Raw genomic sequence first — 27,690 nt, 5'->3', positions numbered from 1 at the left:
TAATAAATTTATTGCATCTAATGACGTACATGATTTACATCACGAGTTTGGTTGGTTCACTCGAGTTTATTTAAGTTTTTTTATTAAATGTTATTTTCTTTTTACCATTTTTGTTCTTTAATAATGAATTAATTGAGGATTGAACTTTTTAATTTGTTTTTCTAATAGTATCCCTATAAATTTCACAAGTCAACCTGAATTGGCTTTATTAGATTCAACGTGTTTTCATCTTAAATATTAATAAAAAATCATTTAATAGGTAATTGATTTTTAATTCACAATTAAAATCTATTGTTTTTATAAAAAATATTAGCAATTCTTAAATATTTTTTATATTTAAAATTTTTTATTTCGATCTGCAGTGCAGCGCGGGCTAGTTTTAGCTAACCATGGTTGGTTAGTTGGTTTGGTTAAAAGTTAAAACTATGTTAATTTTTTTTATTAAAAAAAAAAAAGAAAGAAAAAGGAAAAACATTACTACATGGCATGAGAATCCCTCCAAGGCTACAAGCCCATATATTTATTTATTTATACAGACAGTGAGTGACGTTCATCGTTCTAGCAAAAACTATAATTATAAAAAAATAAAAATAACAACATATATTTCTGCCCTCTCTGTGATGTTTTGAGATTGTTCCCAAATAATAATATACCCTTTTGATTATTTTTTGTTAGCTCACAGTTCTGGTACGTCTCGATCATTCTTAAATCTTTTTTTTTTTTGGATTTTTTTTTAATTTATATCATTTAGTGTTTGCCTCAATTGGTAAATTTTCTTTTTTTGAAGGTGTTTTGATCCATTCATTGATTCCTGTTCAAATTAATATGGTTGGTGTTACGATATTCTCAACTGGGTTTGTTATTAATTCATTGGTTCTTAGATTTTTGGTATCTGGAATTCTTTGTTCTTGATTGATTTTGAGATTCTTGATGTGGGTTATTCCTTGATAGTGAGATAAAAGGGTTTATACGTAAAAAAATGATTTTTTTTTATTGTTTGATTTGTATTGATTTGCAGTTGTTGGCTTATTTAGCTGTTTTTTTATATATATTGAATTTGAGATTCAATGTTCATTCTGTCATCTTGATGTATTTTGATTAGTTTTCATTGAGGGTTGACGAATAGTTGATTGATAAAGTTTGAGTGATAGAAAGATATTGGTTTTGTTTGTTTGCAGATTAAAATGGCATCAATGGTTGCTAAAGCCAATAGTAGTTGTTCCAGTCAGGTGTCGCCATTGGCGTCAATCCAAGAAAAGGGAACCAGGAATAAGAGGAAGTTCCATGCTGATCCACCTTTGGGTGACTCGAGTAAGATTATGTCCTCGGCTCAGAATGAGTGTCAGGGTTACGAATTCTCTGCTGAGAAATTTGAAGCCACCCTGGGTCATGGGATGTCCAGTGCCTGTGACATGTGTGGTGCAAACCAAGACCATTCTGATGGGCTGAAACTTGACCTTGGATTCTCTAGTGCCTTAGGTTCATCTGAGGTTGGGCCAAGCCAGCCTAGAGGGGGAGTAGAGTCAGAGGAATCCCATGATGCTGATTGGAGTGATCTTACAGAATCTCAGCTAGAAGAACTTGTTTTGAGCAATTTGGATGCAATCTTCAAAAGTGCAATTAAGAAAATTGTTGCTTGTGGTTATACTGAAGAAGAGGCTAGGAAGGCCATTTTGAGGTCTGGTCGTTGTTATGGGTGTAAAGATACTGTCTCAAATATAGTGGATAATACCTTAGCATTTCTTAGGAACTGTCAAGATATTGAACTTTCAAGAGAGCACTGTTTTGAGGATTTACAACAGCTGGGAAAGTATGTATTGGCAGAATTGGTTTGTGTTCTTCGGGAAGTTCGGCCTTTCTTCAGCACTGGAGATGCAATGTGGTGCCTGTTGATTTGTGACATGAATGTTTCCCATGCTTGTGCAATGGATGGTGATCCCTCGAGCAGCTTTGCTGCTGATGGTGCTTCAAATGGGGCCTCATCTGTTTCCACCCAACCTCAATCAAAACCAGAACCCAAATGTTCTGAGCTAAATTTTCCAAATCCTTGTTCTGAATCCAAGGCAAGCACTAACGAGACAGCAGTTCCCAAAATAACAAAACCTAAGAACTCTGCTGTTCTCAATGGACCAGTCTCAGATAAAGAGGGATCAGATTCTACAGTTGATCCTATCGATAAATCCTTCAACATTGCGGGATCTTCTCAATCTACTATATTGGAAGAAAAGTTTGTCATTACTAAGAAGGTCCATTCTGGTGGTAATAAGAGAGATTACATAGTTCGACAGAAGTCACTCCATCAGGAGAAGAGTTATCGGACATATGGGTCTAAAGCTTCAAGAGCAGGGAAACTAAGTGGTTTGGGTGGTTTAATTTTGGACAAGAAATTAAAATCTGTTCCAGACTCTACTTCTGTTAACATAAAGAATGCTTCATTAAGATTAAGCAAGGCAATGGGAGTTGATGTGCCTCAAGATAACAGGAACCTGAATCTTCCTAGCAGCCCCCCTTCCCAAGCAGCATTTAATTCAGAATCTTCTAGTACAGGCTCTTCTATCCCTAAGACTGATATCTCATCCACATTAGCCCCAGTAAGTGCCCTGCCAGCTCTACCTGCAGTCAATACCCCGCCTGCATCATCCGCTGCCGATACTGAGCTTTCTCTTTCACTGCCTGCAAAAAGCAACTCAACTTCAATTCGTGCTAGCTGTAGTGCTAAGGCACCTAAATCTAGTTATGCTGGGATATCATATGACAAGTCTCTGACACAGTGGGTCCCCCATGACAAGAAGGATGAGATGATTATAAAGCTTATTCCCAGGGCACAGGAACTACAAAATCAGCTCCAAGAATGGACAGAATGGGCAAATCAAAAGGTTATGCAGGCTGCTCGAAGGCTGGGTAAGGACAAGGCTGAACTTAAGTCTCTAAGGCATGAGAAGGAAGAGGTTGAAAGGCTCAAGAAAGAGAAGCTAGTTCTGGAGGAAAGCACCATGAAGAAACTTACTGAGATGGAAAATGCTTTGTGCAAGGCCAGCGGGAAGGTGGAGAGAGCTAATTCTGCTGTCCGGAGGCTTGAGGTGGAGAATGCTGTGTTGAGGCAAGAAATGGAGACTGCCAAGTTACGTGCAGCTGAGTCTGCTGCAAGCTGTCAGGAAGTATCAAAGAGGGAGAAGAAAACACTAATGAAGTTTCAGTCATGGGAGAAGCAAAAAACTCTGCTTCAGGAAGAGTTTGCGACTGAAAGACGCAAGTTTTTAGAGCTACTACAGGATCTTGAGCGGGCCAAACAAATACAGGAACAGCATGAGGTATGCTTCCGAGAATTTGGCACTAATTTCCTTCTCCATCTTTTTCAGAGGTTACACACTGGATATGTTGTAACAATGATCTGCCAGTCATTTGATTTTTAATGTAGCACAGGCGCGTTAGGTCAATCATTGAGTGGTGCAGCCAGTGACAGGTTTCTCATTCCCAACCTGTTGACCATTTCGAAACATTGTAACTTACCATGCGGTGCATAGTTTAGATGGTTGATATAGGTTGTGACACTGCTCTGAAAAAGAATTATGGATGGAATCGTGAATAATGCTCAATCAGGTTGATACCTGATCTGAGACTCTTTACTACATTTCCACTTGTGATGTGTTGCATGCAGTTGTGTTGATTGACGAGATACACCATTGGGCTAAAGCGTTGCAAATATACATTAACATAGATCTCATATATATATATATATATATATATATATATATGCTTGGGTTATGGTGATCAAGATTTTGTCAACAGATTTTTTTCAACTGTATTTCCTTGTCTTGCACCGTTGGCTGCTTAAAAACTGAACAACAAAATGTCTGGTTGGATTGTCCTCTAGATGTTCTTACTTCAAATTGAACAAAATGTCTGGTTGGATTGTCCTCTAGATGTTCTTACTTCAAATTGGTTCGCAAAACTGAGTTCTTATTTTGTCATTTCATTATCCTTTTCTTGTCTGTGTTCCAAGGAGCATTTTTGTTTGTCTTTGCCTGACCACCTCACCCCTGAAACAAAATTTTTTTATCCATGTCCTATTAAACATCTGCATTCGATTGTTCTTTTTTTAAAAAAAAAAATCCTCTAGTGTGCATTGCCAATTGGTTTTCACAGATCACCTTCTATTCGTGATAGATGCTTCCAGTAATGACACTTTAGCCATTTCTCATTGAAAATGAAAAATATATCAGGCTAGATGGCGACAGGAAGAGAAGGAAAAGGAAGAAGTACTCATGCAGGCCAGTGCGACAAGAAAAGAAAGAGAAAACATCGAGGCTTCAGCTAAATCCAAGGAGGACATGATCAAATTGAAAGCGGAAACCAATCTGCAGAAATACAAGGATGATATTCAGAAACTTGAAAAAGAGATCTCGCAATTGAGACTGAAGACTGACTCTTCAAAAATTGCAGCGCTTCGAAGGGGAATTGATGGAAGCTATGCTAGCAGACTTGCAGATATAAAAAGTAGCCCTGCTCAGAAGGAGTCAAGGACCCCTTGTATCTCAGAAGTGGCCACAGATTTCCATGACTACTTTGAGATGGGAGGTGTGAAACGAGAAAGGGAATGTGTGATGTGCCTCTCAGAAGAGATGTCCGTAGTTTTTCTACCATGTGCTCATCAGGTGGTTTGCACAACATGCAATGAGCTCCATGAGAAACAAGGGATGAAGGACTGCCCTTCATGTAGGGGTCCCATCCAGCTGCGCATTCCTGTACGCTATGCTCGATCCTAATTTGTTATGGAGTTGAGTGTTTTGAGTAACAAATCCGGGACTCATTGGAGTTGAATAATGCTTCAGAGTTAAACCTTTGGAAAGAGTTGTAAAGACAATCAAATTGGCTTACAGTTGCAATGTTTATGCTTCACAAAGTGCTTTCCCCTTATTTTGTGTCTTCTTTCCCTTAAATTTCATAGAACATAAAATCAAAGCTTGAAATGAAATTCTAGACTAAATTGCTTGGTCATCTCTGTGGATAGATGCCCTGCAACAGTTGAGAAAAATGCTGTAGGTGAAATTTTTTCAGCTTCCAAGGGATGTTTTAAGTTGAAACAAGAGAAGTAAGTTGTGGGTATAATAAACTCTCGTCTCTCCTCGTAAAGGGCAAAAACAGGCGTATAGATATCCTTTGTGATGGGTCTGCTGTCTGCTCAAAGTGTTTTTGTCTGCTTTTCTGTCAGTTGGCAATTGCAAATATGGGAAGGAAGGAACTGTCCATTTGCCAATGTTGAAATGCTCAACTTGGATGAGGAGTACAGTTGCTATTTCAGCTTGAGAGATGGGAATTGAGTTTTTGAGCTACAGAATCCTTTCTGCAGAAATGGGACTCATTGATTAAGAAGTGGACTGAGCTGACAGCAACGAAAAAGAGATAAGATGACTTGAGAGAGGGCATGATCGCATTTCCTGTGTGGTCCAAGACTGAGCCAAGTGGCTCGAGCTATTTGTTTATCCATCTTGTGAGAACTCCTGCCTGTGATTCTTGTATTCATTCATCGAGTGGATGTAGAGTCTGTAGACCATTCATTTGTTCCGACCTGAAGAAATCTCTATTCTCTGATTAAATAGCCTTTTTAACCTCCTACTGTCAGGGACCCACGTCTGCCTTGCCCTTTTCCCAATGTATAATTTTAAATTACAAAAACATTAGATTTTTTAATAGTTTCGATAAGATATCAAAATCATTGAAAATCTTTAGTTAAATCATTGAAATAAATAAACTGATATCGTTTAGTTCAATTAATAATAGAATTTACTACCAAACATAGACTTGAGGGTCTCAAATGTTCTCGTGCATGTAGTAGAGGGGCCAATTACAATCTTTTCCATGTAAAAGGATTGCTATGACAAAATCATATAATATTCATAGGATTACTAGTTTTGCTGCCCGCGCTAGTTTAATATTAAGAATAAACTAAAACTGCTTAGTATTTTACTGTGTAAGTTCACAGTGAAACGCTGAGCAGTCTTTTTTTTTTTTCGTTTTTTTTCTTTTCATTTTTTTCTGTTTTTATTTATTTTATTTATTTCTTTTTCTTTTTCTATGCCTTTATGGTTTGTTTTTTTTTTTTTGCTTTTTTCTTTGTGTTTTTTTCTTTTAATGAACTTTTTTTGTTTAATTTAGTTTGTTAATGTTAATTTTTTTATTTAGTTATCAGATTTTCATGACACGGATCTCGGGTTTGACGGGTTAACCTGGTTTGACGAGTTAACTCGAATTTTTTTTTTTTGCTTTTTTTCTTTTTAATTAATAACATATACTAAAATTGTTCAGTGTTTTACTGTGCAGTCCACATGAAACGCTAAGCTGTTTTTTTTTTGTTTTTAATTTTTTTTTGTTTTTGCTTTTTATGCCTTTATGGGTTTGTTTTTTTGTTTTTTTTTTGTGTTTTTTTTAATGAATTTTTTTTGTTTAATTTAGTTTGTTAATGTTAATTTTTTTTTTTAGTTATCAAACTTTCATGACACGGATCCCAGGTTTGACGGGTTAACCTGGTTTGACGAGTTAACCCGGAATTTTTTTTTTGCTTTTTTAAAGTTTGACGAGTTAACCCGGAATTTTTTTTTGCTTTTTTTCTTTTTAATTAATTTTTTTTTCATTTAGTTTAGTTTTTTAATGTTAAATTTCTTTCTATTTAATTATCAGACTTTCATGACACGTATCCCGGGCTTAACGGGTTAACCCGTCAATTTGTTTTTATATTTAGTTATCAAACTTTCATGACGCGAATCCCAGATTTGACGGGTTAACCTGGTTTGAAGGGTTAACCCAGTTAATTCAGATTCTTTTCTTTTTCTTCATTAGTTTTTCTCTTCATGTTGGTTTTTTTTTCTTTGTTTTTTTTAACTAATCTATTTAATTATCACACTTTTATGACACGACCTTGCAGCCAGACTCACATTCAAAGCTCTTGGGTCCGGTATTGCAGCCAGACTCACTTAAACTTGAGTCATGTAAGTTTAATATTATAAATATTACTCTTGGGTCAAGCGTTGCAACTAAACTAAAGGCTTTTGGGCATATCTTTGCAGAAAGACCTAACACTCTTAGATCTTAGCATTTTTTGATATTTTTTATGCAAGAAAAAAAATTTAACCCATGGCGCGTGCCTTTGTTTTTTTTTTTCTCTTTTCCTTTTTAAGTCTTTTATTGTGGATTGCATAGTACAGTCCACAGTGAAAAAGCTGGTGCCTTTAGTTTTTTTTGTCTTTTTTTTAATTATTATTTTTAATTTAGTTTCTTAATATTAAATTTTTTCTATTTAATTATCAGACTTTCATGACATGGATCTCAGGTTTGACGGGTTAACCCCGTTTATTCAGATTTTTTTTCTTTTTCTTGATTAGTTTTTTTTCTTCCTGTAGGTTTTTTTTTCTCTTTGCTTTTTCCTTTTTAATTAATCCTTTTTTTTTAATTTATTTCATTAATAATAAATCTTTTTTCTATTTAGTTATCACACTTTCATGATACGAATTCCAGGTTTGACAGGTTAACCTAATTTGGCGGATTAACCCAGTTGATTCAGATTTTTTTTCTTTTTTCTCATTAGTTTTGTTCTTCCGATTTCATCTTTTAATATTATATGCAGTCCACAGTGAAAAGGCTGAAGCCTTTAGTTTTTGTTTTTTTTTTTATATACCTTTCATTGTAGACTGCACAGTACAGTCCACGGTGAAAAGGATGATGCCTTCTTTTTTTTCTTTTTAATTAATTTTTTTTATTTAGTTTGTTGATATTAATTTTTTTTTCTATTTAGTTATCAGACTTTCATGACACGGATCTCAAGTTTGACGGGTTAACCCAGTTAATTTAGATTTTTTTTTCTTTTTCTTCATTAGTTTTTTTCTTCTTATAAGTTTTTTTTCTTTTATTGTTTCTTTTTATTTAATATTGTTTTATTTAATTTTATTCATCAATATTAAATTTTTTTCTATTTAGTTATCGACTGATGCTTTTAGTTTTTTTTTCTTTTTTCTTTTTTGCTGTTTTTATGTCTTTAACTGTAGACTGCATACTGAGTCCACAGTTAAAAGGTTGATGCCTTTTTGTTTGTTTTTTTTCTTTTTTAATTAATTTTTTTCGTTTAATTTAGTTATTAAACTTTCATGACACGGATCCCGGGTTTGACGGGTTAGCCCAGTTAATTTTGTGTTAACTTGTCAATTTTGTTTTCTATTTAGTTATCAAACTTTCACGACACGAATCCAAGGTTTGACGGGTTAACCTGGTTTGAAGGGTTAGCCCAGTTAATTCAGATTTATTTTTTCTTCATTAATTTTTTTCTTCCTTTTGGTTTTTTTTCTTTGTTTTTTTCTTTTTAATTAATCTATTTAATTAACACACTTTTATGACACGACCTTGCAGCCAGACCCATATCCAAGACTATTAGGTCTGGTATTGCAGTCAGACCCACTTAAACTTGGGTCATGCAAGTTTAATGTTATTATTAATATTATAAATATTACTCTTGGGTCAGGCGTTGCAGCCACACCCAAGACTCTTGTGTATAACTTTGTAAAAAAACCTAATACTTTTAAATCTTAACTTTTTTTTGATATTTTTTATGCAAAAATCATTGACCCGCGGCATCGCGCGGGTCATGTAACTAGTTATTATTAAATTTAATCTTATGAATCAATCTTGAATTCTCTGCTCTTCACTCAATCCTAATTTTAAATTAATTTGTGTGAGACGTATTGACGTGATTTAATTAATTTGATGGGTAAAAAAAAAAAAATTGAACAAACAATAAAAACGTGGTTTGATTTTAAAAAAAATTTAAAATGATATTTTTTTTAATATCAAAACAACAATATATAAGATAGATCCTGATTTTCACGGCTTAACTCATCAAACTCACGATCCAAATCATAGATTTCATTAGGTTTAACAACTTTATTTTAAAAAATATTTTTACTTAATTATATGATAATAAAATTAAACGTTCACGGAATTGCACTAATAAAAAAAAATCACGTGAGAGTAATAGTGTATAGTGTTTTTTATTTAATTATTTTTTTATTTAATAAAATATTAAAGGATGGAATTGAAAAATATTTTAAATTTTTTTTTAAATAATAAAAAGGAAAAATAAACAAATTCGTGAACGACGTTATTCTCAATCTTTGGGGTCATATATGGAATTTTAATTTTAATTTTTTTTAATTCTTAATTTTATAGGATCTCAGTTAGATATAAAAATGTTATCTAGTTGCTAAATCAACGATTTAAGGATAACACAAGCGTGAAACACGTGGGTTTTTTGTTTTTCCAAGAAAAGAGAGCTTATGGTTTACAGTGAAGGGCGTGTACAGGTGAATGTACTTGGCTGAGTGGTTAAGAAGAAAGGCTATTATATTTCTGAAGTTTGCCGCCCAAGTTTGAATCTAGCTTTGTTCATTCTTTATTTTTGGTAAAATTTGTTCTATTTTTTTGTTCTTTTATTCCTTCAATTTAATTCTTTATTTTTTTTTTGTTATCATCTAATTAAGTAAAAAATAATTTTAAAAAACAAAGTCAATACATTAATTGAGTCAATGATCTAAGTTACGAGTTTAACGATTTAAACTATGAAACCTGTATCGATTCAATATATTTTCATCTTAATGTTTGTTTTTAAAATATATTATCTTGAATTTTTTTAAAAAACATTTGATTAATTAATGATGGATATTTAGAAATAATGGTGGATGAGAAGTGATAATAATGGTGTTGAAGGAGGTGGGTGTTGTAAAACAAATGTGGCGGTGGAGATGATGATGGTGGTGAGATGAAGGCGATGATAGAGATAGATTGATAATATTATAATTGTATTATTATTCATAAAATATTTTACATGTAAAATAGTTTTTAGTGATGGTGGTGGAGGAGCCAAAGTGGTGGCAAAATGGTGGGGGTGGTGATTAAAATAGTTGGATGATATTATAAGTAAATTAATATTTGTAAAATATTTTATGGAACTTTAGGAGCTAAAAATATTTTTCAGTAAATAAACTAAATCTGAAAGTTGACTATAAAATATTTTTTATTAACCAGTTTCTTGTAAAATATTTTTCAAAAACAAACATATAAAAATTTGGAAAACATTTCCTTCCTTGTAAAATACCTTACGCAAAACAAATGTAACCTAAAATACCAATGATGGTTAGTTCAAGTGGTTCGACAATTGTTCCCCTTAAGTAAGGTCTCGAGTTCGAGTCTTGTGAATGAAGTACATCATCACTGGGAGAACTTTACCTCTTAGTGGGTCGTCCCGGCTCGACCGGATTGGTTGGGGTCCAATGGACTTCTAAATACCGGAATTTAGATTAAAAAAAATCTAACCTAAAATAATTACTTTACTCTTGGATGCCTATTATTGTAACGTTACGTTGCATTAGAATGTCGTTCTCCCATGTGATTAAAATAAACATTATTAGATTATATAAATTTGTTTGAACAATTCAATTTAATATTACATAGTAAAGATAACTTGCTTATTAATAAAAAACCCTCTATCAATTAAATCCAATTTTAAAAAAATTAATAATAATAAAAGGAAGAGAGATAAACTTTTCGGGAAGCAATTGAACTAAACACTTTTAAGATATAGACCGACAACAACATTAAACCATTTCATCTTTAAAATTAAAAGTTATAAGAATTTGAAATTTTAGATCTAAAATCTTTCAAATTAAAGATGTTCTAAAATTCAGTATGTTCAAGGAATAGGTTATTTGATATTTAAATAATAGTTAATCAAATTTTTATGTCATTAATTTCCTTCTTAGCTCAGGAAATACAAGGCTAATAATAGAAGTATTAATACCTGTAAAAACAGTTTCTATTGGTGAGACTTAAAGACCCTTCGATGATAAAATCGATAACTTTAAATGAGAAAGATAATAAATAAAAGAAAGAGTGTTAAATTCTAAGAACATGAGTGTTTGTTCCTGTTCCTAGATGTGATTAATACTCTGAAATATATGAACTTTTAGAATAGAAATGGCTGTGAACCTTCTACCTGGGTGGTTCACCGAATATTTATAACCTCTAAACCTTATCATTTCTAAAAAAAATAAAAGATTAGGAAGTTCTTTTCTTTTGATAACATTAATGATGAATTAATATCTCTAACACATCATTAATAAAGAACAAATACTCCTTACATATCATTAATAATGAGAGATAAATATTCATTATATATTATTAATGAGATGAAAAATATGATAAGCTCCTTGAAAGACCTTTTATATATCTATAGATGTAGAGAGATGTTACCTCCTACTTGAATAGTTCATGTATATAGAACTATATGGTCCTAACATAGATCTCCAAGTCCAGTTGGGTATGATATATAGCCAAATTTAAAGGAAATGAATTTGATGTTTTGTCAGATCCGCGGTAACTTGGGCTCAGTTCATGGCTGAATCCAAGTAAATTAGGTTTGATAACTTGCTAGAACCGTGGTGACTTGGACCCAACTCATGGCTAAACTTGAGTTTATTGGATATGACATTTTGCTAAATTCACGTCAATTGAGCTAACACGTTATCTATAGATTTTGTTTTTTTTTCAAAGCATAAAAATATTGAGTCGAAAATATTTACCCATCACAAATCATTTTTTGAGGTTTATTGATTGTTTAAATTGTTTTTTGAGATTATATTTGAGTTTAAAAGAGTTATAAGAGTTTAGAATTATTTTTTGATGAAGAAAAATAAAAATAAAATAATAATTTTTTATGTTGTCACGGACTTAGCCAAGATCTGGTCAGGTAGTCAAAATCCGACAACAACAATGAAGAAAAAGACTTACACATCCATATTTTATTTCATGGCTGGGCCTCGACTAAGGCCCGGACAAAGTCTATTTTTTTTAATACTTTTTAATTTTAAATTCATCACATTTATTGTTTTAATTTATAAATACAATAAATATTATATGTTTTCTTGTAAGAAAATATTCTTTATGTGTGTAAAAATAATTCTATGAATTTTTTAAAAAACTTTAAAATGTTCCCAAGGCCGAGGCCAATACATGCGTGGATATGTTTAAAGTCTCACACGCGTGGTTATTAAGATGCGTGCCGAGAGATAAAGCGAAGCGGCTTCATATTTTTGTAAGGAGGAGAAATAATGGGGAGATGACCCCACTTTCATTCACTTCGTTCTGTTCCGTGTGTTGTCCTTGCATGCTTAACAATGTTTTTATTTTTTATTTTTTATTTGTTAGACTAAAAATACTTGTTTTTCAAAATAAATAAACAAATACACTATTTATTGAAATTAAAAATATTCTGAAGCATGCAATAAGAAAATTAGTATTTATATAATTATGACTTTCATAATAAAACAGGATAATTTAACATTATAAAAACACCAATAAAAATAAAACAGAGAAATTATTTGGATCGAATCACTCTTTATATCAATGATATTTTATATCTTTTTGAGAGGAGTACGTAATAAAGATTGTTTTTCAAAGTGATTTTTATTAGTTTATAAATACATCAAAATATTATATACTTTTTATTTTTTAAAATTTATTTTTAATACTAGTAAGTCAAATCAATCTAATAACATAAAAAAATATTTTGTTTAAAACTAAAAAATTTTAATTTTTTTTAAAAAACATGATTAGATCACGGAGAAAAACAACTTATAATAAGTAGGGCAGATTCAAGCAGACACGAAAATTACAAATATCAAGTGTGGGAGTGATAGACATGGCCAATTCATGGGTGGGTGTGATGGACATGGCCAATTCATTTCCCATCACACTCTTGTTTGACTCCACACAAGCTTGAGCGAGAGAGAGTCAAATTTCTTAGCAGTTAAGCTCCATTGGGCAACGATTTACATTTTATTTGGAAACGCCTTGTAAATTATAGTTTTTAAATTTAAAAAAATTATATTTTTTTTATATTTTATTAATATTAAAAATGATTTTAAAAAAATAAAAAAAATATTATTTTAATATATTTTTAAAAAAATATAATCACTAACACCCTTCCAAACATGAAATTAACCTCTATATATAACCTTAATTTCTTGTCCACTCGTGTCACTCTATCATACCCTTGGTTTGTCTCAAAAACTAATTTTATAATACACAAAAAAACACCAACCGCCATTTTTGTTTCGAAGAAGCTAGCTACCTTTTATCTAATTAGCTCCGCAATTCCTCAGGTCCACAATAACTAACTCCCATCTTTCTCTTTGGATCTTTCAGGGAACCTGGTTTGATCTCCATCACTAGCAGCTAGCATCATGAATCTTTCTCTCTTCATCTTTCCTAACACTCCTTCTAGCCAGCCAGCCAGCCAGCTAGAAATGAACCAATAACTAATCACCATCACCTTCATTTCATTTATTTGGGTTCTTAAAGCAGATATTAATAAAGTAATCATCGACTGGCAATTAGATAGATCGAAGATGTCGTCAACGATAAAAGATATGCTCATTAGGACTAGTGCACCAGCAAGGTTATACAGCAGCAGGCGGAGGCTGTACAAGGCGAAGTATGTGGAAATGAATGATTTGCTCCTAAGAGAAGACCGTTCAATGATACGGTTGAGCCGGGGTGGCCGAGCTTATGGGATCCGCACCTGTCAGGATAGCCACAACAATGATGGGTTCAGTAACATTTCCAGGCCACCTTTGCAGAACAGAACCCGAGCACAAACTATCAGTAGCAGTATCCCAGCTGTGTCAGACCCAACACCCATCGCTACAAAGGTACTTCTTTCTCCTCTTTGCTTGCATGTTTCCTTTCTTTCTACGACTCCAATTAGCTTGGATGATGGGAGTTTGGTTATGGTTCAAGACTAGCGATGATTTTTTTTTTCTTTTCATTTCGATGATGTTAGATATTCTCGAATTCACTTGTTTGTTAGCCGATATCAAGTTGCAATTAAAAAAATATGTATTCAATTTGATATATTTTAAAAGATTTAATAAATATTGAATTTAGAAAATTAAAAAAAAAAAACCTTTTTTTTGTAGTTAATAATGCTGATTTTAGCGAATAATAATAAATATTCTTTCAAAAACCATTTCCTTTCCTGAAAAATCTTGATGGATAGTGAATCCCCATCACATTTTGTTTCGACTTTTTGAGGGTTGCATCTGGGCTTGTCACGTGGCAATGGGCCTACTTGTGCCTTCTTTTTTTTTTGCTATATCAGTCCTACTTTACCTCCATGGAACCAGAGGAGGTAGGTTGCACCGCCGGGCTAGAATGGGCCTGGGTGCTGTCCAGTCAGCCTACAGTGCGTTTTTAGACAACGTTTTATAATTGGAATTCATGGAACCAGTAAAGATGCATCATTTTATTATTATTATTACTATATTTTGAACATGAACATGGTAATCCTATATTATTGCAGTGTCTGCCATATAGTTGCTCATGGCTTCATGCTAGTTAATGCCAAGATTCAAAATCTGAAGCTATAACACTGTTAAGTTAGTGGTTGCACAGCCTTGACTGCATTAAGCGATGGATAATAGATGTTACTCAGCTGAAAAAAGGCCTGCCAAATGGAATTTAATCGCAGAGTTGCAAGGCTGAAACTCATATCTTCTCTGATTTACGCAGCGAGTATTTACTTTTGGAAAAGGAAGGAGCGAAGGCAACAAGACCATGAAGTCCCTGGTCAGCACCCGACGACTAAACTTGTTTGGCTGTTATCAAATTTCATGGTTAAATGGGTTAATGCTACAGCTGTATTTTAAATTATAAGCAATGCAGAAATAATTTTCCGATATCAACTTCTACTTGTGTGTTTACTTTAGCTGGGAGGGAAGGGAGCAAACCTGGCAGAGATGGCAAGCATTGGTTTGTCAGTGCCACCTGGACTCACCATATCAACAGAAGCGTGCCATGAATATCAGCAGATAGGAAACAAGCTGCCACTAGGTTTATGGGAGGAGATATTGGAAGGCTTAAAATTTGTGGAGAAGGACATGGGAGCCGTCCTTGGTGACCCCTCCAAACCTCTCCTCCTCTCTGTTCGTTCTGGCGCTGCTGTAAGACTTTCCACTTTAAGTTTATATAGAGCAACCACTCAAGCAACAGCACTCAGCTTCTGTGGTCTGCTTATGATGATTATGCCTGTAACTTCCATTTTGTTTAGATTTTATACCGTCCTTGACATTAATTAGAATTTGATCTGCATGTCTAGATTTCAATGCCTGGCATGATGGACACTGTCCTTAACCTTGGACTGAATGATCAAGTGGTTGCTGGTTTGAGTGCGAAAAGTGGAGAGCGTTTTGCCTATGACTCCTTCAGGCGCTTTCTAGACATGTTTGGAGATGTTGTAAGTGCTTGTTGAGTCATTTTCAAACATTGGCATATGATTCCTAAACTTCTAAATTTATTTTTGGGAATGTGTTGGTGTCCCGCTGTCGCAAAACACCATTTAAAAATTGGTCCCTTTGTGCAATATACAACACCTTGTTGATTCTGAAGCAGATCTGTCACCTCCTCTTAATGTCACTCACTTCATTAATATCTACTGCTATTCAATTAAAGGTGATGGGAATCCCACACTCATCATTTGAGGAGAAGTTAGAAAAGATGAAGGAATCAAAAGGAGTAATGCTTGATACTGATCTAACAGCTGCTGATCTCAAAGAACTTGTGGAGCAGTACAAGAAAGTCTATCTTGAAGTGAAGGGTGAAGAGTTTCCATCAGGTACTAAGTTTTACCAAATAAAGTTCTAATACTTGTTCCCGGAACAAGTTTTGAACTCATACATTCTACCTGTGTTAAATTCAGATCCAAAAAAACAACTGCAGTTAGCTATGACCGCAGTTTTTGATTCTTGGGACAGCCCAAGAGCCATCAAGTACCGAAGCATCAATCAAATTACTGGATTAAAAGGAACTGCAGTAAACATCCAATGCATGGTTTTTGGGAACATGGGAAATACATCAGGAACAGGTGTTCTGTTTACTAGAAACCCAAGCACTGGTGAAAAGAAGCTCTACGGGGAATTTCTAATCAATGCTCAGGTTTATATAACATCAGTCTCATTCTATCTAACCAAATGAGGTGATGTTTACAGTTTAGCATGGTTGGTTTTGTGTAGGGAGAGGATGTAGTTGCTGGAATTAGAACACCCGAAGACTTGGATACAATGAAAAATTGCATGCCTCAAGCTTACGATGAGCTTGTGGAGAATTGTGAAATTCTAGAGCGCCATTACAAAGATATGATGGTAAAATTTCATTCACTGTTTGAAGCCTTTGATCATTCATGTCATATAATTCTTAATTTATGTGATTTTTAGGTGGTTCACTCATCATGTCGAATTTATTTTACATGATTTGTATCTGAGTAGCATATTTCTATAGTGGTGATCTCTCTCCCTTGCATGTATTGGAAGATTTTAGAATTGAAAAGTGAAAAGAAAAAAAGAAATAACCTAGGTAATCTCTGCTATATACAGGATATTGAGTTCACAGTTCAAGAAAACAGGCTTTGGATGTTACAATGCCGATCCGGGAAGCGTACTGGTAAAGGTGCAGTGAAGATAGCTGTAGACATGGTTAGCGAAGGGCTTGTTGATATTCGCTCTGCAATTAAGATGGTGGAGCCACAGCATCTCGACCAACTTCTTCACCCACAAGTAAATATGCATCTATATAGTGCCCACACACACACACACACACACATATATATATATATATATATATATATATATATTGATAATTTTCACACGCGTAAGTTTTACTCACGCAAATGGTTAAAATCTTGGCTAGTTTGAGAATCCATCTGCTTACAAAGACAAAGTGGTCGCGACAGGCTTGCCTGCATCACCAGGGGCAGCAGTGGGGCAGGTAGTGTTCAGTGCAGATGATGCTGAAGAATGGCATGCGCAGGGAAAAAGTGTCATTTTGGTAAGCTCAATCTTCTTGCAATATTAATATGTTTATGGGGAGCCAAATAATTTTTTATAATAACATTGTCTGAAACAAGGCGACCATTTTGATTGCTTAGTTTACAGATGTTATAAAATGAAGCAACATGAAAATTAAATTTGAGGATGATTCTTCCATTTGACATCATGTGACTGCTCAACATGCTTGCTGTCAATGGTTCAGTATCTTCAATTGACTCAACTTCTAAGTGCCCTTATGGTACAATTTTCCTTCTTGTATGAACATCCATATTAATATAACTAGAGCGCACTTTCAATTACAAACTTCTCGTATGACTTTATGACGACTGCTTGTCAGTATGCTTGATCTTGAGCTAGTTCCAAAGAATGATGAACTGTGAAAATGTTGGAAAAATATTATCGTTGCTATGTGATTTGACTTCCCTAGCCTGTTCAAATGTCGGGATCTTAACTTGTTCGTATGAATGAAGGTAAGGACAGAAACCAGCCCAGAGGATGTTGGTGGCATGCATGCAGCTGCTGGAATCTTGACAGCCAGAGGTGGAATGACATCTCATGCTGCTGTGGTAGCACGTGGTTGGGGAAGATGTTGTGTGTCTGGCTGCTCTGATATACGTGTCAATGATGCCGAGAAGGTGATCTTTTACTTCTCTGCCACCACATAATAGTTACTTCACATGGAGAGTGGATTCTACAAACATATTTGTTGATTTGATGATGCAGGTCGTTGTAATTGAGGATGTTGTTATCAGTGAAGGAGAATGGATCTCACTCAATGGATCGACTGGTGAAGTAGTACTAGGGAAACAGCCACTATCTCCTCCAGCTCTAAGTGGTGATCTAGAGACATTTATGTCTTGGGCTGACGAAATAAGACGCATCAAGGTGCCCTTCAACTGAGAGAAGGTTCACATGTATCATTATTTGTTAATGAAGAATCTATCTTATGACTTAGTATTATGATGGTGTAATAGGTCATGGCAAACGCTGATACTCCTGAAGATGCACTAAGAGCAAGAAACAATGGTGCCCAAGGGATTGGACTTTGTAGGACAGAGCATATGGTAATTCTTATGGTCATAATTATCATCAATAAATCATTTCCTTGTATTATATAAAAGCATTTTAAATGAGCCTGAGGAACCCCCGATATTGTCACAACATTCTTCTGTTGATGCCATCCATATCATGCTGCATTGATACAGCGAGGTTCCATTTTTTTTTTTTTTAAATTCTGTTTGTAATGTTTCAGTTCTTTGCGTCCGATGAGAGATTAAAGGCTGTGAGAAGGATGATAATGGCAGTTACCACAGAGCAGAGGAAGGCAGCACTAGACCTATTACTACCTTATCAAAGATCAGACTTTGAGGGGATTTTTCGTGCAATGGATGGTACTTTCCACTGTTGCCGTTTGGATTTTTGGAATCATATCTAATTATATGCTTTTTGGACCATTGAAATTGGATACAATATCAAAGTTTTTTGGTTGCTTCATCTGCTTTGGGTGCATGTATCTTAGAGAAAAAGGAGCAGGCTCTATTTTTTTTATTTTATTTTATTGGTGCACAAGTAAGATTGTATTTCCATGTCAGGCTTTCCGGTAACAATCCGTCTATTGGATCCTCCACTCCATGAATTTCTGCCAGAAGGTGATCTGGAACAAATTGTAAGTGAGCTGACCACAGAGACTGGCATGATGGAAGATGAAGTGCTCTCAAGAATCGAGAAATTATCAGAAGTAAATCCTATGCTTGGTTTCCGAGGCTGCAGGTTTGGTGGTTCTTCATATGTACTTTCCATCTATTGTTTTCACTAACGTTTCATTAACCGAACTCAATATTCAAGTGTGTATCCAATCCTAGATGTGTTATCCTATGCTTTTGTTTTCAATTCACAAGGGACAAAAAAGAAAAAAGACCTGCCGAATTGGCAGCCTTGTTCATGCATTTACACAGCTCAGCTTTTAACTGCAAGTAGAGAAACTAGTAATTTTAGTCAAGGAATGTTGACAAGTGGAACTTGATGTGAACAGGCTAGGGATATCATACCCAGAACTCACTGAAATGCAAGCACGTGCTATCTTTCAGGCTGCCGTCTCAATGAGCAACCAGGGTGTCACCGTTCTTCCTGAAATAATGGTTCCTCTTGTTGGAACGCCGCAGGCATGAATCCCTTCTACTTCACTGGATTTTATTTATTTAAAACCAAGCACTCAAACTTCCTGATAACTTGGCTTTTTTTTGCAGGAATTAGGGCATCAAATGACTCTAATAAGGAATGTAGCGAAGAAAGTATTCTCTGAAATGGATGTAACCTTAAGCTATAAGGTGGGGACCATGATTGAGATTCCTAGAGCTGCTTTGGTTGCAGACGAGGTATGTTAAGACAAATGTTGCGTCATGATTATTACTTTCAACTTTGCTTCTAGCACTTGGGGCTGGAAACAACTGGGATGTACTTGTAGTCTTTGATAAAGAAATGCAATTTTGTTGCCAGAGGTTCTTGTCAATTATATATGTCGTCTTATTTTTGCTGTTTGATAATGTTAGATTGCAAAACAAGCGGAGTTCTTCTCCTTCGGAACCAATGATCTCACGCAAATGACATTTGGATATAGTAGAGATGATGTTGGCAAGTTTCTCCCCATATACCTATCAAAGGGCATTTTGCAAAGCGATCCCTTTGAGGTTAGTCACATCATCTTCCAGCTCACTTGCTTCACTGATATTGGTCTAATAATGAAGATAATTCTTCATGTGGATGAAATCAGAATAATTAGAACTGTTTGCTTGACAATAACCACCAAGATGTTCTTCGTCCAGGTGCTTGATCAGAAAGGTGTAGGCCAACTCATCAAGATTGCCACCGAAAGGGGCCGTGCAGCTAGGCCAAGCTTGAAGGTAAGTTGTACTGATGGAATCATGTTCATGCCCATCTTTGAAGTAGACACAGGATTTTTTTTAATGTTCTAACACCATTTGATTTTATAATGAAAGAGATAACCAGTATGTTACAGGATAACAGGTAGTTGTGTCAGCAGATGAGATTTATTTGTGCATTTTATTTTTTTATATATATTTTTGGTGTAGATTGAAGAAGGAAAAACCTATGGCAGAATCATATTTGACTTGTTTTTTCCTTGACAATTGATGAACAGGTTGGAATATGTGGAGAGCATGGAGGGGAGCCTTCTTCTGTGGCATTCTTCGCGGAGGCAGGACTAGACTATGTTTCATGCTCTCCATTCAGGTTCAAAGACTATACATTTCCAAATAGTCCAAACTACCATCAAAATAAACCAAATTTCTGACTCCATTTCACTTCGACAGGGTCCCCATTGCAAGGCTAGCAGCTGCACAGGTTGCAGTGTGAAACAGGCTTCAACAGAAGCAGCTGCTTTCCAAGAGCACATTTCGCCGACATTACTCCCTTGTAAATTTACGATGAATGAAACAACTGCTGTACAATAAGCATCATTGATAGAAGTGTAAATAAAGGTCAACTCCTGCATCCTGATATTGGAAAAGTGGACCAGAGCTTGTGAGCTCTCTACTGCTTACTCGTCTGGAACCTGTATTCACCAAGTTACTTGTAAAGTCCAAGAGATTCATATAATGTAAAAAGGCCTGTCATTTTGTGCATGTTTTAGAAGCCATAGCCATCTGTTTGTCTGGTAGGAATTATTAAAAAAAAAAAGAGAAAAAAAAGAGAGGTTTTAATACACTTGGTCAATACAAGGATGCATCCATAAGATAGTTAAAAAAATTTAGTTGCGAGATAATATTTTTTTTATAAAAAAAAAATTCAAATAGAGTGTATTTTATTTATATATAAACTTACATTGCTTTCATTGTATCATGCAAAAATTATCGTTTTAGAATATGTTTGGGAACGCGGTGCAAACTGCGTTCCCAAAAAATTTTAATTTTTTTTTATTAAAATTTAATATGGTTTGTACGTTTTGGATCATTTTGATGTGCTGATGTCAAAAATAATTTTTTAAAAATAAAAAAAAATTATTGGCATGCATTTCGGTACAAAAAGTTATTTGAAAAGCAACTACTACCACACTGCCAAGCACCTTAGACTCCAATAAAAATTGCAAAACCTTTAATTAAAGAGTTAAAAATATTCTTGTATTTTGGATTTATTTTAAGAGTATTGATTTGAATTAATTTCGAATGAAATTCAATTTATAAAAAGATGCAAAAGTAAATTAGAGGGGATACCTTCCAATTTATTATATTATAGTAATCTTTTTTAAAAACAATATTTCAAAAATACAATACTTGCATATTAACACAAACCTTATTTTTACTCCTCTCTCTTTTAGGCCTCTTTTGTCCTTATAAAACTCTGAGTACTTCTGATGCATTTGGTCAATTAGTTGCAATACTTCGTGGAAGAGGACTTCTTAGGTATAGTCAATACAATGTATTTGAGGAATAAATTGCGAAGTTTCTACACATTAATTTTAAGTGGGCAGACACGTACTAGAATTATTAGTTATTTTTTCCAAGAACTTAGAGCTCTAATAACACTTAAAGATCAATTTTTAGCTCAACCAAATCGTTCTACAATCCCAGCATAAATACTTAACAATGGAGAAAGATTTTATCCATCTTTTATGGTATTTTATTATGTAAATATATTTATTCTAACAATATCTATTTTGCTCATATAATCATTTTTATTAATATAATACTTGATGTTGCAGGCCACAAATAGTAGGAGATAAGAACTAAATTTCTAAGTTGAGAGAAAAAAAGAAGAAGAAGGTTGTGCTCGTGGAGTTTTTATATTAGGTTTTATGGACGGAATTCCCAATAAAAAATTAAATATTATTATTTTTAAATATTTCATAAGAGATTCAGTCTGTAAAATCAAATTAAAATTTTCTATTCGCACTAAAAATTACAAAAACCCCTCCATATATTTTAATTTTGTCCATTATTTTGTTGGTAAAATAGTAAGCAGTCGACAATCAGAAATGTGTACCTCGGTCAGAAATGCATTAATAACTAGCGCGTTGAAATTCTCATTTCGTAGGTGATTTCATTGGGAAACCTGTAAAAACATGCACCTCAATCAGTAAGAGCATTAATTGTCAACGCGTTGAAAATCTCATTCCGTCGGTGATTCTGTTGGAAACATTAAAACCTTTAATTGACATCACCGACTTGGGAAGGAGAACAATTTTCATCGCCTCTAAAATATACTAACGGACATAGCTTGTCAGTATATCTGTGTGTAATGAACAATCTGTCGGTATTTTTATTGATATGAAACAGTATCTGATACTAGATTATATCTATATTTCTTATTTATTTATTTTACAAATACTTAAATTAATAGATGCACCACAATTCAATAATAAATTATGTAATACTATACATGTAAATAAATTATTTTGTCGAAGTGGAAATGCGATTTTGTCGTAGTGGCCAACCGAAAGGTGGAAAGGTCAGAAGATTGCCAATGATGAAGATTTCAGGTAGGTGCACTTTTCACTGTTATACTAAACATGCAAATAAATTCTGTTTGAAACTACTAGACTCTTTTTTTTATGAAGGCAACGAGTTTGCATTTGAAATTTCTAATGGATATGTAGAGACTATCAGAAATTGATCATGGAACACGTCAAAGTTTCATGCTGTTCTTATCAATAACCAACTTGGAATTATAATTATAAAGTCCGGGAGTCAATCTGATTCAAGAATTGGATTGCAGCAGGTTTACCTCCTCAACCCATTCAAACTTAAAAACAAAAACCCAAAATTATATCTTTTTATTGAAAAAAAAAAAAATTCCCCACTAACCTGGGCCGAGTGAAAAGCTCCTCTGCCTGAATGTTCTAGGACGTGTTGTCATAGCTTGAAACAGATGAATTACTTCTCTCTGCAAGCATCAACTTGATTTTTGAGAAATGTATTGGCAAATATTCTTCCTAAGAATCTCGAACTTAAAGCACAAAGGCAAAACCTTGTGTTTAATGCAGGAATGTACTGAAGGCCACAATTGATGTGCCATGGGCAGGAGAAGTAGAATTTTACTGCACCCAATTAGACCATTTGGATGAAAATTGGAGACTGAGACAGATAGGCAGGAGGTATCAATTCTTTAGATGGATCAGATTGCTCATCAGAGAGATGGATGGACATTGCCAGGGTAAAATTTTCATAAAAATTATCTTCATAATCCACTACGTTGATGCTAGTTTTTTCTACTTCTTCTAACCCGCCATTATGGATTTTCCAGTACTACGAGGACATAGGAAAGCCAACACCAAAGATCGAAGTGACAAAGTTTCTGAAGGGAAAAGGATGCGTAGATGCGAAGGACTATGCAGAGGGGGAGTGCGAGCCAGTAGTCATCATTCCAAAAGGCCAAAGTAATTAAACAACCTTGTCTCGGTTTCTTTGCCAAAACTTAATCAATCACAGCACTTTTTCTTCTTCTTTTGAGATGATAAAGCTCGCATGCCATAAATTAGGTTGAGCTAGATGTGCAAGGAACATGCAAGTATGGCACAAGAGTGGATTACGTTTTGGCATCTCCAAACACACCGTGCAAGTTTGTTCCAGGTGATCTCACCCTCAAGGCACTTCTTATCATCATATAGTTAAAGCTGGCATCATAAAAGGAGGTGAGGGTTATCAAGGGACTGCAATTAGAGGAGCCCAGCAAGCAAAGCATAAAAGTATATTGACAATACCACCAAAATGAGCTCTTAATAAATAATATAGCAAAATCTTTAATAAAAGGGTAATTAATGGGCAATTAAAAAGAAATTGATGGATGCTAGAAAGAAAGTAGTAAGAAGTATAGCTAGGAAAGCATGCTAGAATACATGAATGAAGATGTTTGTCAAGTTTCATAGTTAAACAATTGGATAATATTTTTTTTAAAAAAATTCAAAGTAATCTTGGATTTTTTTTTTGATAACTAACAAAAATTAACAATACCTTGAGCATATCAAAGTTATTTATTTCTCTTATTTTGCATTAACACAGCTAACCAAGTTTCAAGTCTCTAATAACTCGAATATTAGCTCTAGAGAAGAGAAGATTTTTTAACCGATGCTGTTATAGGCTAGCAAAGCAACGGATATCAAAGATCTTCTCGAATGGATTGTGTTCATGATAAGATTGTAACTAGTTTAATAGAAAAATAAAAATAGAATCTTAATATCGCATTGTTGTGTTAATGACATATTAATAATCCAGTGCACAATAATGTAATTCAAAACTACAAAATAACTACATGTTTTTTTAGTCATTTTATTATTAACAACACTTTTAACAACAATTTTAACCAAACACCTTTAAATTGCTTTTTATTTAACAATAATTTCAACTGTATTTTTAATCAAACACATATTTTAACCCAACCAACAACAACTAAAAATGATTTTCTTAAATCTATTTTTTTTTCAAATCGCAACTGCAAAAGCTACCACAATGTCAAACACACATTAGACTATCCAAAATAATGACTTTTTCCCATTTCCTAGCATTCTCCCTTTACACAGGCTGAACTGGGCTGGTATAGTTGATCCTAATGGGTGAACTTCACTCACAAGTTCAAATAGAGGGTGAGAATTCGGTCGAGAAGTCAGTCTCAAACATTTTTAGAGAATAATGACATTTACTTGAATAAGAGGGATGTGTATGACGTGTGATATGCTAAAAGTAAACTGATTTATAAAAATTAATTAAATTGGTCGACCGGTTGGAAACAAGTTAACCGGTTGAGACTGAATAACCGGTTGGATTAAATAAATTGGTCGATCGGTTGAGAAACGGTGGACCGATTCAGTTGGAAGAAAACAGTTCCTATTCATATTAGAATTTTCTTGTATTAGTTTAATTCCTTAATTATTTAGGACTTCATGCCCAAAAATAGCTTGTAATTCAGCATTATTAAGTAGTACAAAAAGAGATAGAATATCTAAGAGAGCTTAAAGAGAAATATTTAATAAAAGTATATCTTCCTCTCAATCTTCTTCTTGTTCTTGAGTTTTTGACATTGCATTATTGTTTTTGATCTTAGATCAGACCTATCTTTCTTCTAACAAGTGGTATCAAACCTTAGGTTTGTTTAGTTAACATGGTCAGTCCAAACTTCACACTTCAATGTCTTAAGTTGATAAAGAACAACTATGAAACTTGGTGTATTCGAGTAAAATTTTAGCTAGGTTTTCAAGATGTATAAGAGACGGTTGAAAAGGCTTTGAAGAGCTTATAGATGGAGAAACGTTGACTTTAGTCCAACAAAGAAGCTGTGAAAAAGGCACAAAGTAAGGATCAATAAGCACTAATAATTATCCACCAATGTCTCGATGATGCCACTTTTGAGATAGTGGCCAATGCAACCACAACCAAACAAGCATGGAAAGTCTTGCAAGAATCAAACCAATGAGCTGATAATGTGAGAAAAGTACGTCTACAAAAGCTATGTGATGTCTTGAAAAATTACACATGCTTGAATCAGAGAATATTTTAGAATACTTTGCAAGAGTATTGGTTATATACAATCAAATGAAGAGATATGAGGAGAAGATGAAAGAGACACGTGTGGTAGAGAAGATCCTACACTCGCTATAAAAGAAGTTCCATTATGTGGTAGTCGCGATAGAGGAGTCGCAAAATATGTATGTTCTTTCAATCCAAGGTTTCATAGGAAAATTACAAGTCCATAAGGAAAGAGTCAGTGAAATTCAAAATGATATGGGTGCACAAACACTTTTTTCAAAGTAAGATGGTTCTGGATATTCTCAAAGGGGTAGAGGATGTAGACAAAGCAAAAGAGGAGGAAGAGATAGATTTGGAAGAGGAGGTCATGACAGCCTCAACAGGTCAACCAATCGACCGCATGAAGCAAACTAGTCGATCGATTACATTGACAATGACAATCTAAAATCTAGGTTTGACAGATCGAAAGTTAAATGCTATAATTTTCCAAAGAGAGATCATTATGCCAGGGATTGCTGGAGTCTAACCAAGAAGGTTAAAGAGAATGCAAATCTAGTGATAAAAAAGGAGAATGAAGCAACCCTATTACTAGTGCATGATAAGAAAATACAAGGCAAAGAGAACATGTGATATCTAGATAATAAGTTGCTTTTCATTTACTTATTGTGTGGTTAAATATGCTTTTTAAATTGTTCTTTAATTGAAAAAAATATTAAATTAATATTTTTAGATGTTTTTCAATGGTTTTAATATGTTAATATCAAAAATAAAAATAAAACTAAAGAACAATTATTATTATAACATATTTTACTTTACATGCATTTCATTACCAAACACGAATTGAATCTAAAACAATCATACCTGGAAGGATTGATTGATTAGTCCTATGCATAGGTGAAGAAGTTGAGCTGAACTAGTCTTCAGCTTCAAATTTACAAATGGAATTAAGACAATTCGCATTACCTCTTACTGTGACAAAATACAAACTTATTATACATATTGAAGGGGAATGATATATCCATTCCTCCCTCTTCTATTCTTAAACAATCATACAAATTCAAAGACGAATTAAGCATTCTCAGGGTATAGAGCTGCAAATCAGGAACCAATTTCCTCAAGACTTTTGCAACCTATTTGTTTATAGTATAGATGTATTCATCATCGCTAAGAATCCTGTGAAGAATCACTTGAAGGGTATCCAATTCCATGGCGCTTGTTAGGGAACAGCATGAACACGGTACCCGAAACTGCACCAATGGCAGGAGGCAACACCATGAGCAACACCTTCTCAGTGGACTCGAAAGAAGGATAAAAGCATTTGACTGTGTTGCTATCCAACAGGGACAACACAGAAAACACGATCAAGGAAAAGAAAGCATGAGCGAAGTCACCAACTCGAAGCTTGTAACTTGACAAGTCCACGGACGACCCAGCAGAATCTGAAGATGGCCAAAGCCCTTTCATGGTTGCAATTCCATAGTGAGTCCAGCCATCACTGCCCCTGTAACTGTCGGTGAAACAAGAGAAACAGCAAGAGAAGCCACAGAGGCCCATGAGAATGCCACTCAGGTACTTGTTAACGGTGTGGCATTGGCCGTTGTTGGTCAAGACAGGGTTAAGGAATTGGAACATAAAAACTGTTCCTGTTGGGAGGAGCTTTATGAGGTTTCCAACTCCTGAAAATGTCTTGTCCTGGATGGAGCTTGCCTTGGTTTTAGTGGCCATTTGTCTATCTATGTGCTTGCTGTTTTGTGCTTAATCTTTTTGCTGATGATTCTTGAAACACACCTTGCAAGTATATATAGCTAGAAAGTACTGGGATATCTATCGTAGAGGATTTGTGTAGATTAGAATATTAGAGAGCTGAGCATGAGAGAGTGTTGCTTCTACGTAAAATCAATGGTGTGTGCAACGAAAGAAAATTAGTCTTGCTTTTACTCTTCGAAAGGGTGGCGCCATCTCTTACAAATCCAAACCTTGAAGCATTGGATTTTGTTATATTTAGAAGCTCAAAAAACGTAAAAGTTGCTCTCACACAGGTTTTGGGATCGTCAACAAATATTTGGAAACGAACACATTGCTAACTAAGATCAAGAAAAAAAACATAAATCATAGTAAAAGCAAAGCTTAAAATATTATTTTTTTTTGGTATACAAACAAATGATCTCTCCAACTAAATTTTTCATCAAACTTGTTGGAAACATTTAGTGATGACGGTGACATTTATAATATATAGTTTGTAGTTCGTTTTTCTTTAGTATTCAAAGGATTTCTTGGAGAATATTCTGTATGAA

General features: G+C 34.3%; 3 protein-coding genes and 1 long non-coding RNA gene across 7 annotated transcripts; 2 read left to right on the top strand and 2 right to left on the bottom strand.

The window, feature by feature from the left end:
* Positions 1-508: 508 nt before the first annotated feature.
* On the top strand, positions 509-4,917 carry LOC7475938 (putative E3 ubiquitin-protein ligase RF298). 4 transcript variants are annotated; one of them, XM_024610737.2, is made up of 4 exons: positions 509-687; positions 788-828; positions 1,179-3,311; positions 3,424-3,551. In XM_024610737.2, exons 2-4 carry the CDS (start codon positions 826-828, stop codon positions 3,430-3,432), a joined length of 2,145 nt encoding a protein of 714 aa, XP_024466505.1. In that variant the 5' UTR covers positions 509-687; positions 788-825; the 3' UTR covers positions 3,433-3,551. The 4 variants fall into 4 exon arrangements, with proteins under 4 accessions (XP_024466505.1, XP_024466504.1, XP_024466502.1 ...); XM_024610736.2 differs by having other exon boundaries at positions 3,399-3,551; XM_024610734.2 differs by lacking the exon at positions 3,424-3,551 and adding an exon at positions 4,224-4,917 and having other exon boundaries at positions 511-687.
* An 8,164-nt stretch (positions 4,918-13,081) lies between these two features.
* Positions 13,082-20,563, top strand: LOC7497997 (pyruvate, phosphate dikinase, chloroplastic). Its single transcript, XM_024611418.1, has 20 exons — positions 13,082-13,751; positions 14,611-14,667; positions 14,808-15,041; positions 15,197-15,334; positions 15,550-15,712; positions 15,797-16,032; positions 16,110-16,238; positions 16,470-16,649; positions 16,783-16,920; positions 17,393-17,557; positions 17,646-17,807; positions 17,897-17,986; positions 18,175-18,313; positions 18,515-18,692; positions 18,955-19,084; positions 19,169-19,297; positions 19,472-19,609; positions 19,745-19,822; positions 20,080-20,171; positions 20,252-20,563. Exons 1-20 carry the CDS (start codon positions 13,449-13,451, stop codon positions 20,292-20,294), a joined length of 2,922 nt encoding a protein of 973 aa, XP_024467186.1. The 5' UTR covers positions 13,082-13,448; the 3' UTR covers positions 20,295-20,563.
* Positions 20,030-23,401, bottom strand: LOC112329028 (uncharacterized). The gene is made up of 4 exons (XR_008060458.1): positions 22,905-23,401; positions 22,742-22,820; positions 21,921-21,989; positions 20,030-20,493 (listed from the first exon to the last, which is right to left on the bottom strand). It is a non-coding gene; the product is annotated as an uncharacterized LOC112329028 (long non-coding RNA).
* A 2,926-nt stretch (positions 23,402-26,327) lies between these two features.
* On the bottom strand, positions 26,328-27,193 carry LOC7498000 (protein DMP2). The gene has a single exon (XM_002315506.4). It carries the CDS (start codon positions 27,119-27,121, stop codon positions 26,561-26,563), a length of 561 nt encoding a protein of 186 aa, XP_002315542.1. The 5' UTR covers positions 27,122-27,193; the 3' UTR covers positions 26,328-26,560.
* Positions 27,194-27,690: the final 497 nt, after the last annotated feature.

Source organism: Populus trichocarpa, chromosome 10, assembly GCF_000002775.5.
Source record: "Populus trichocarpa isolate Nisqually-1 chromosome 10, P.trichocarpa_v4.1, whole genome shotgun sequence".
Lineage (NCBI taxonomy): Eukaryota > Viridiplantae > Streptophyta > Magnoliopsida > Malpighiales > Salicaceae > Populus > Populus trichocarpa.
Note: the sequence above shows the minus strand (reverse complement) of the source record. Positions and strands in the feature narration are given on the sequence as shown.

Excerpts from the sequence above, each read along its gene's own strand:
- LOC7497997 (XM_024611418.1), top strand. The coding sequence starts at position 13,449 with ATGTCGTCAACGATAAAAGATATGCTCATTAGGACTAGTGCACCAGCA. Across the intron at positions 15,335-15,549 it reads TAGACATGTTTGGAGATGTT|GTGATGGGAATCCCACACTC; the intron begins GTAAGTGCTTGT and ends ATTCAATTAAAG. Across the intron at positions 18,314-18,514 it reads GATTTTTCGTGCAATGGATG|GCTTTCCGGTAACAATCCGT; the intron begins GTACTTTCCACT and ends TTTCCATGTCAG.
- LOC7498000 (XM_002315506.4), bottom strand. The coding sequence starts at position 27,121 with ATGGCCACTAAAACCAAGGCAAGCTCCATCCAGGACAAGACATTTTCA.
- LOC7475938 (XM_024610734.2), top strand. Across the intron at positions 3,312-4,223 it reads AAATACAGGAACAGCATGAG|GCTAGATGGCGACAGGAAGA; the intron begins GTATGCTTCCGA and ends AAAATATATCAG.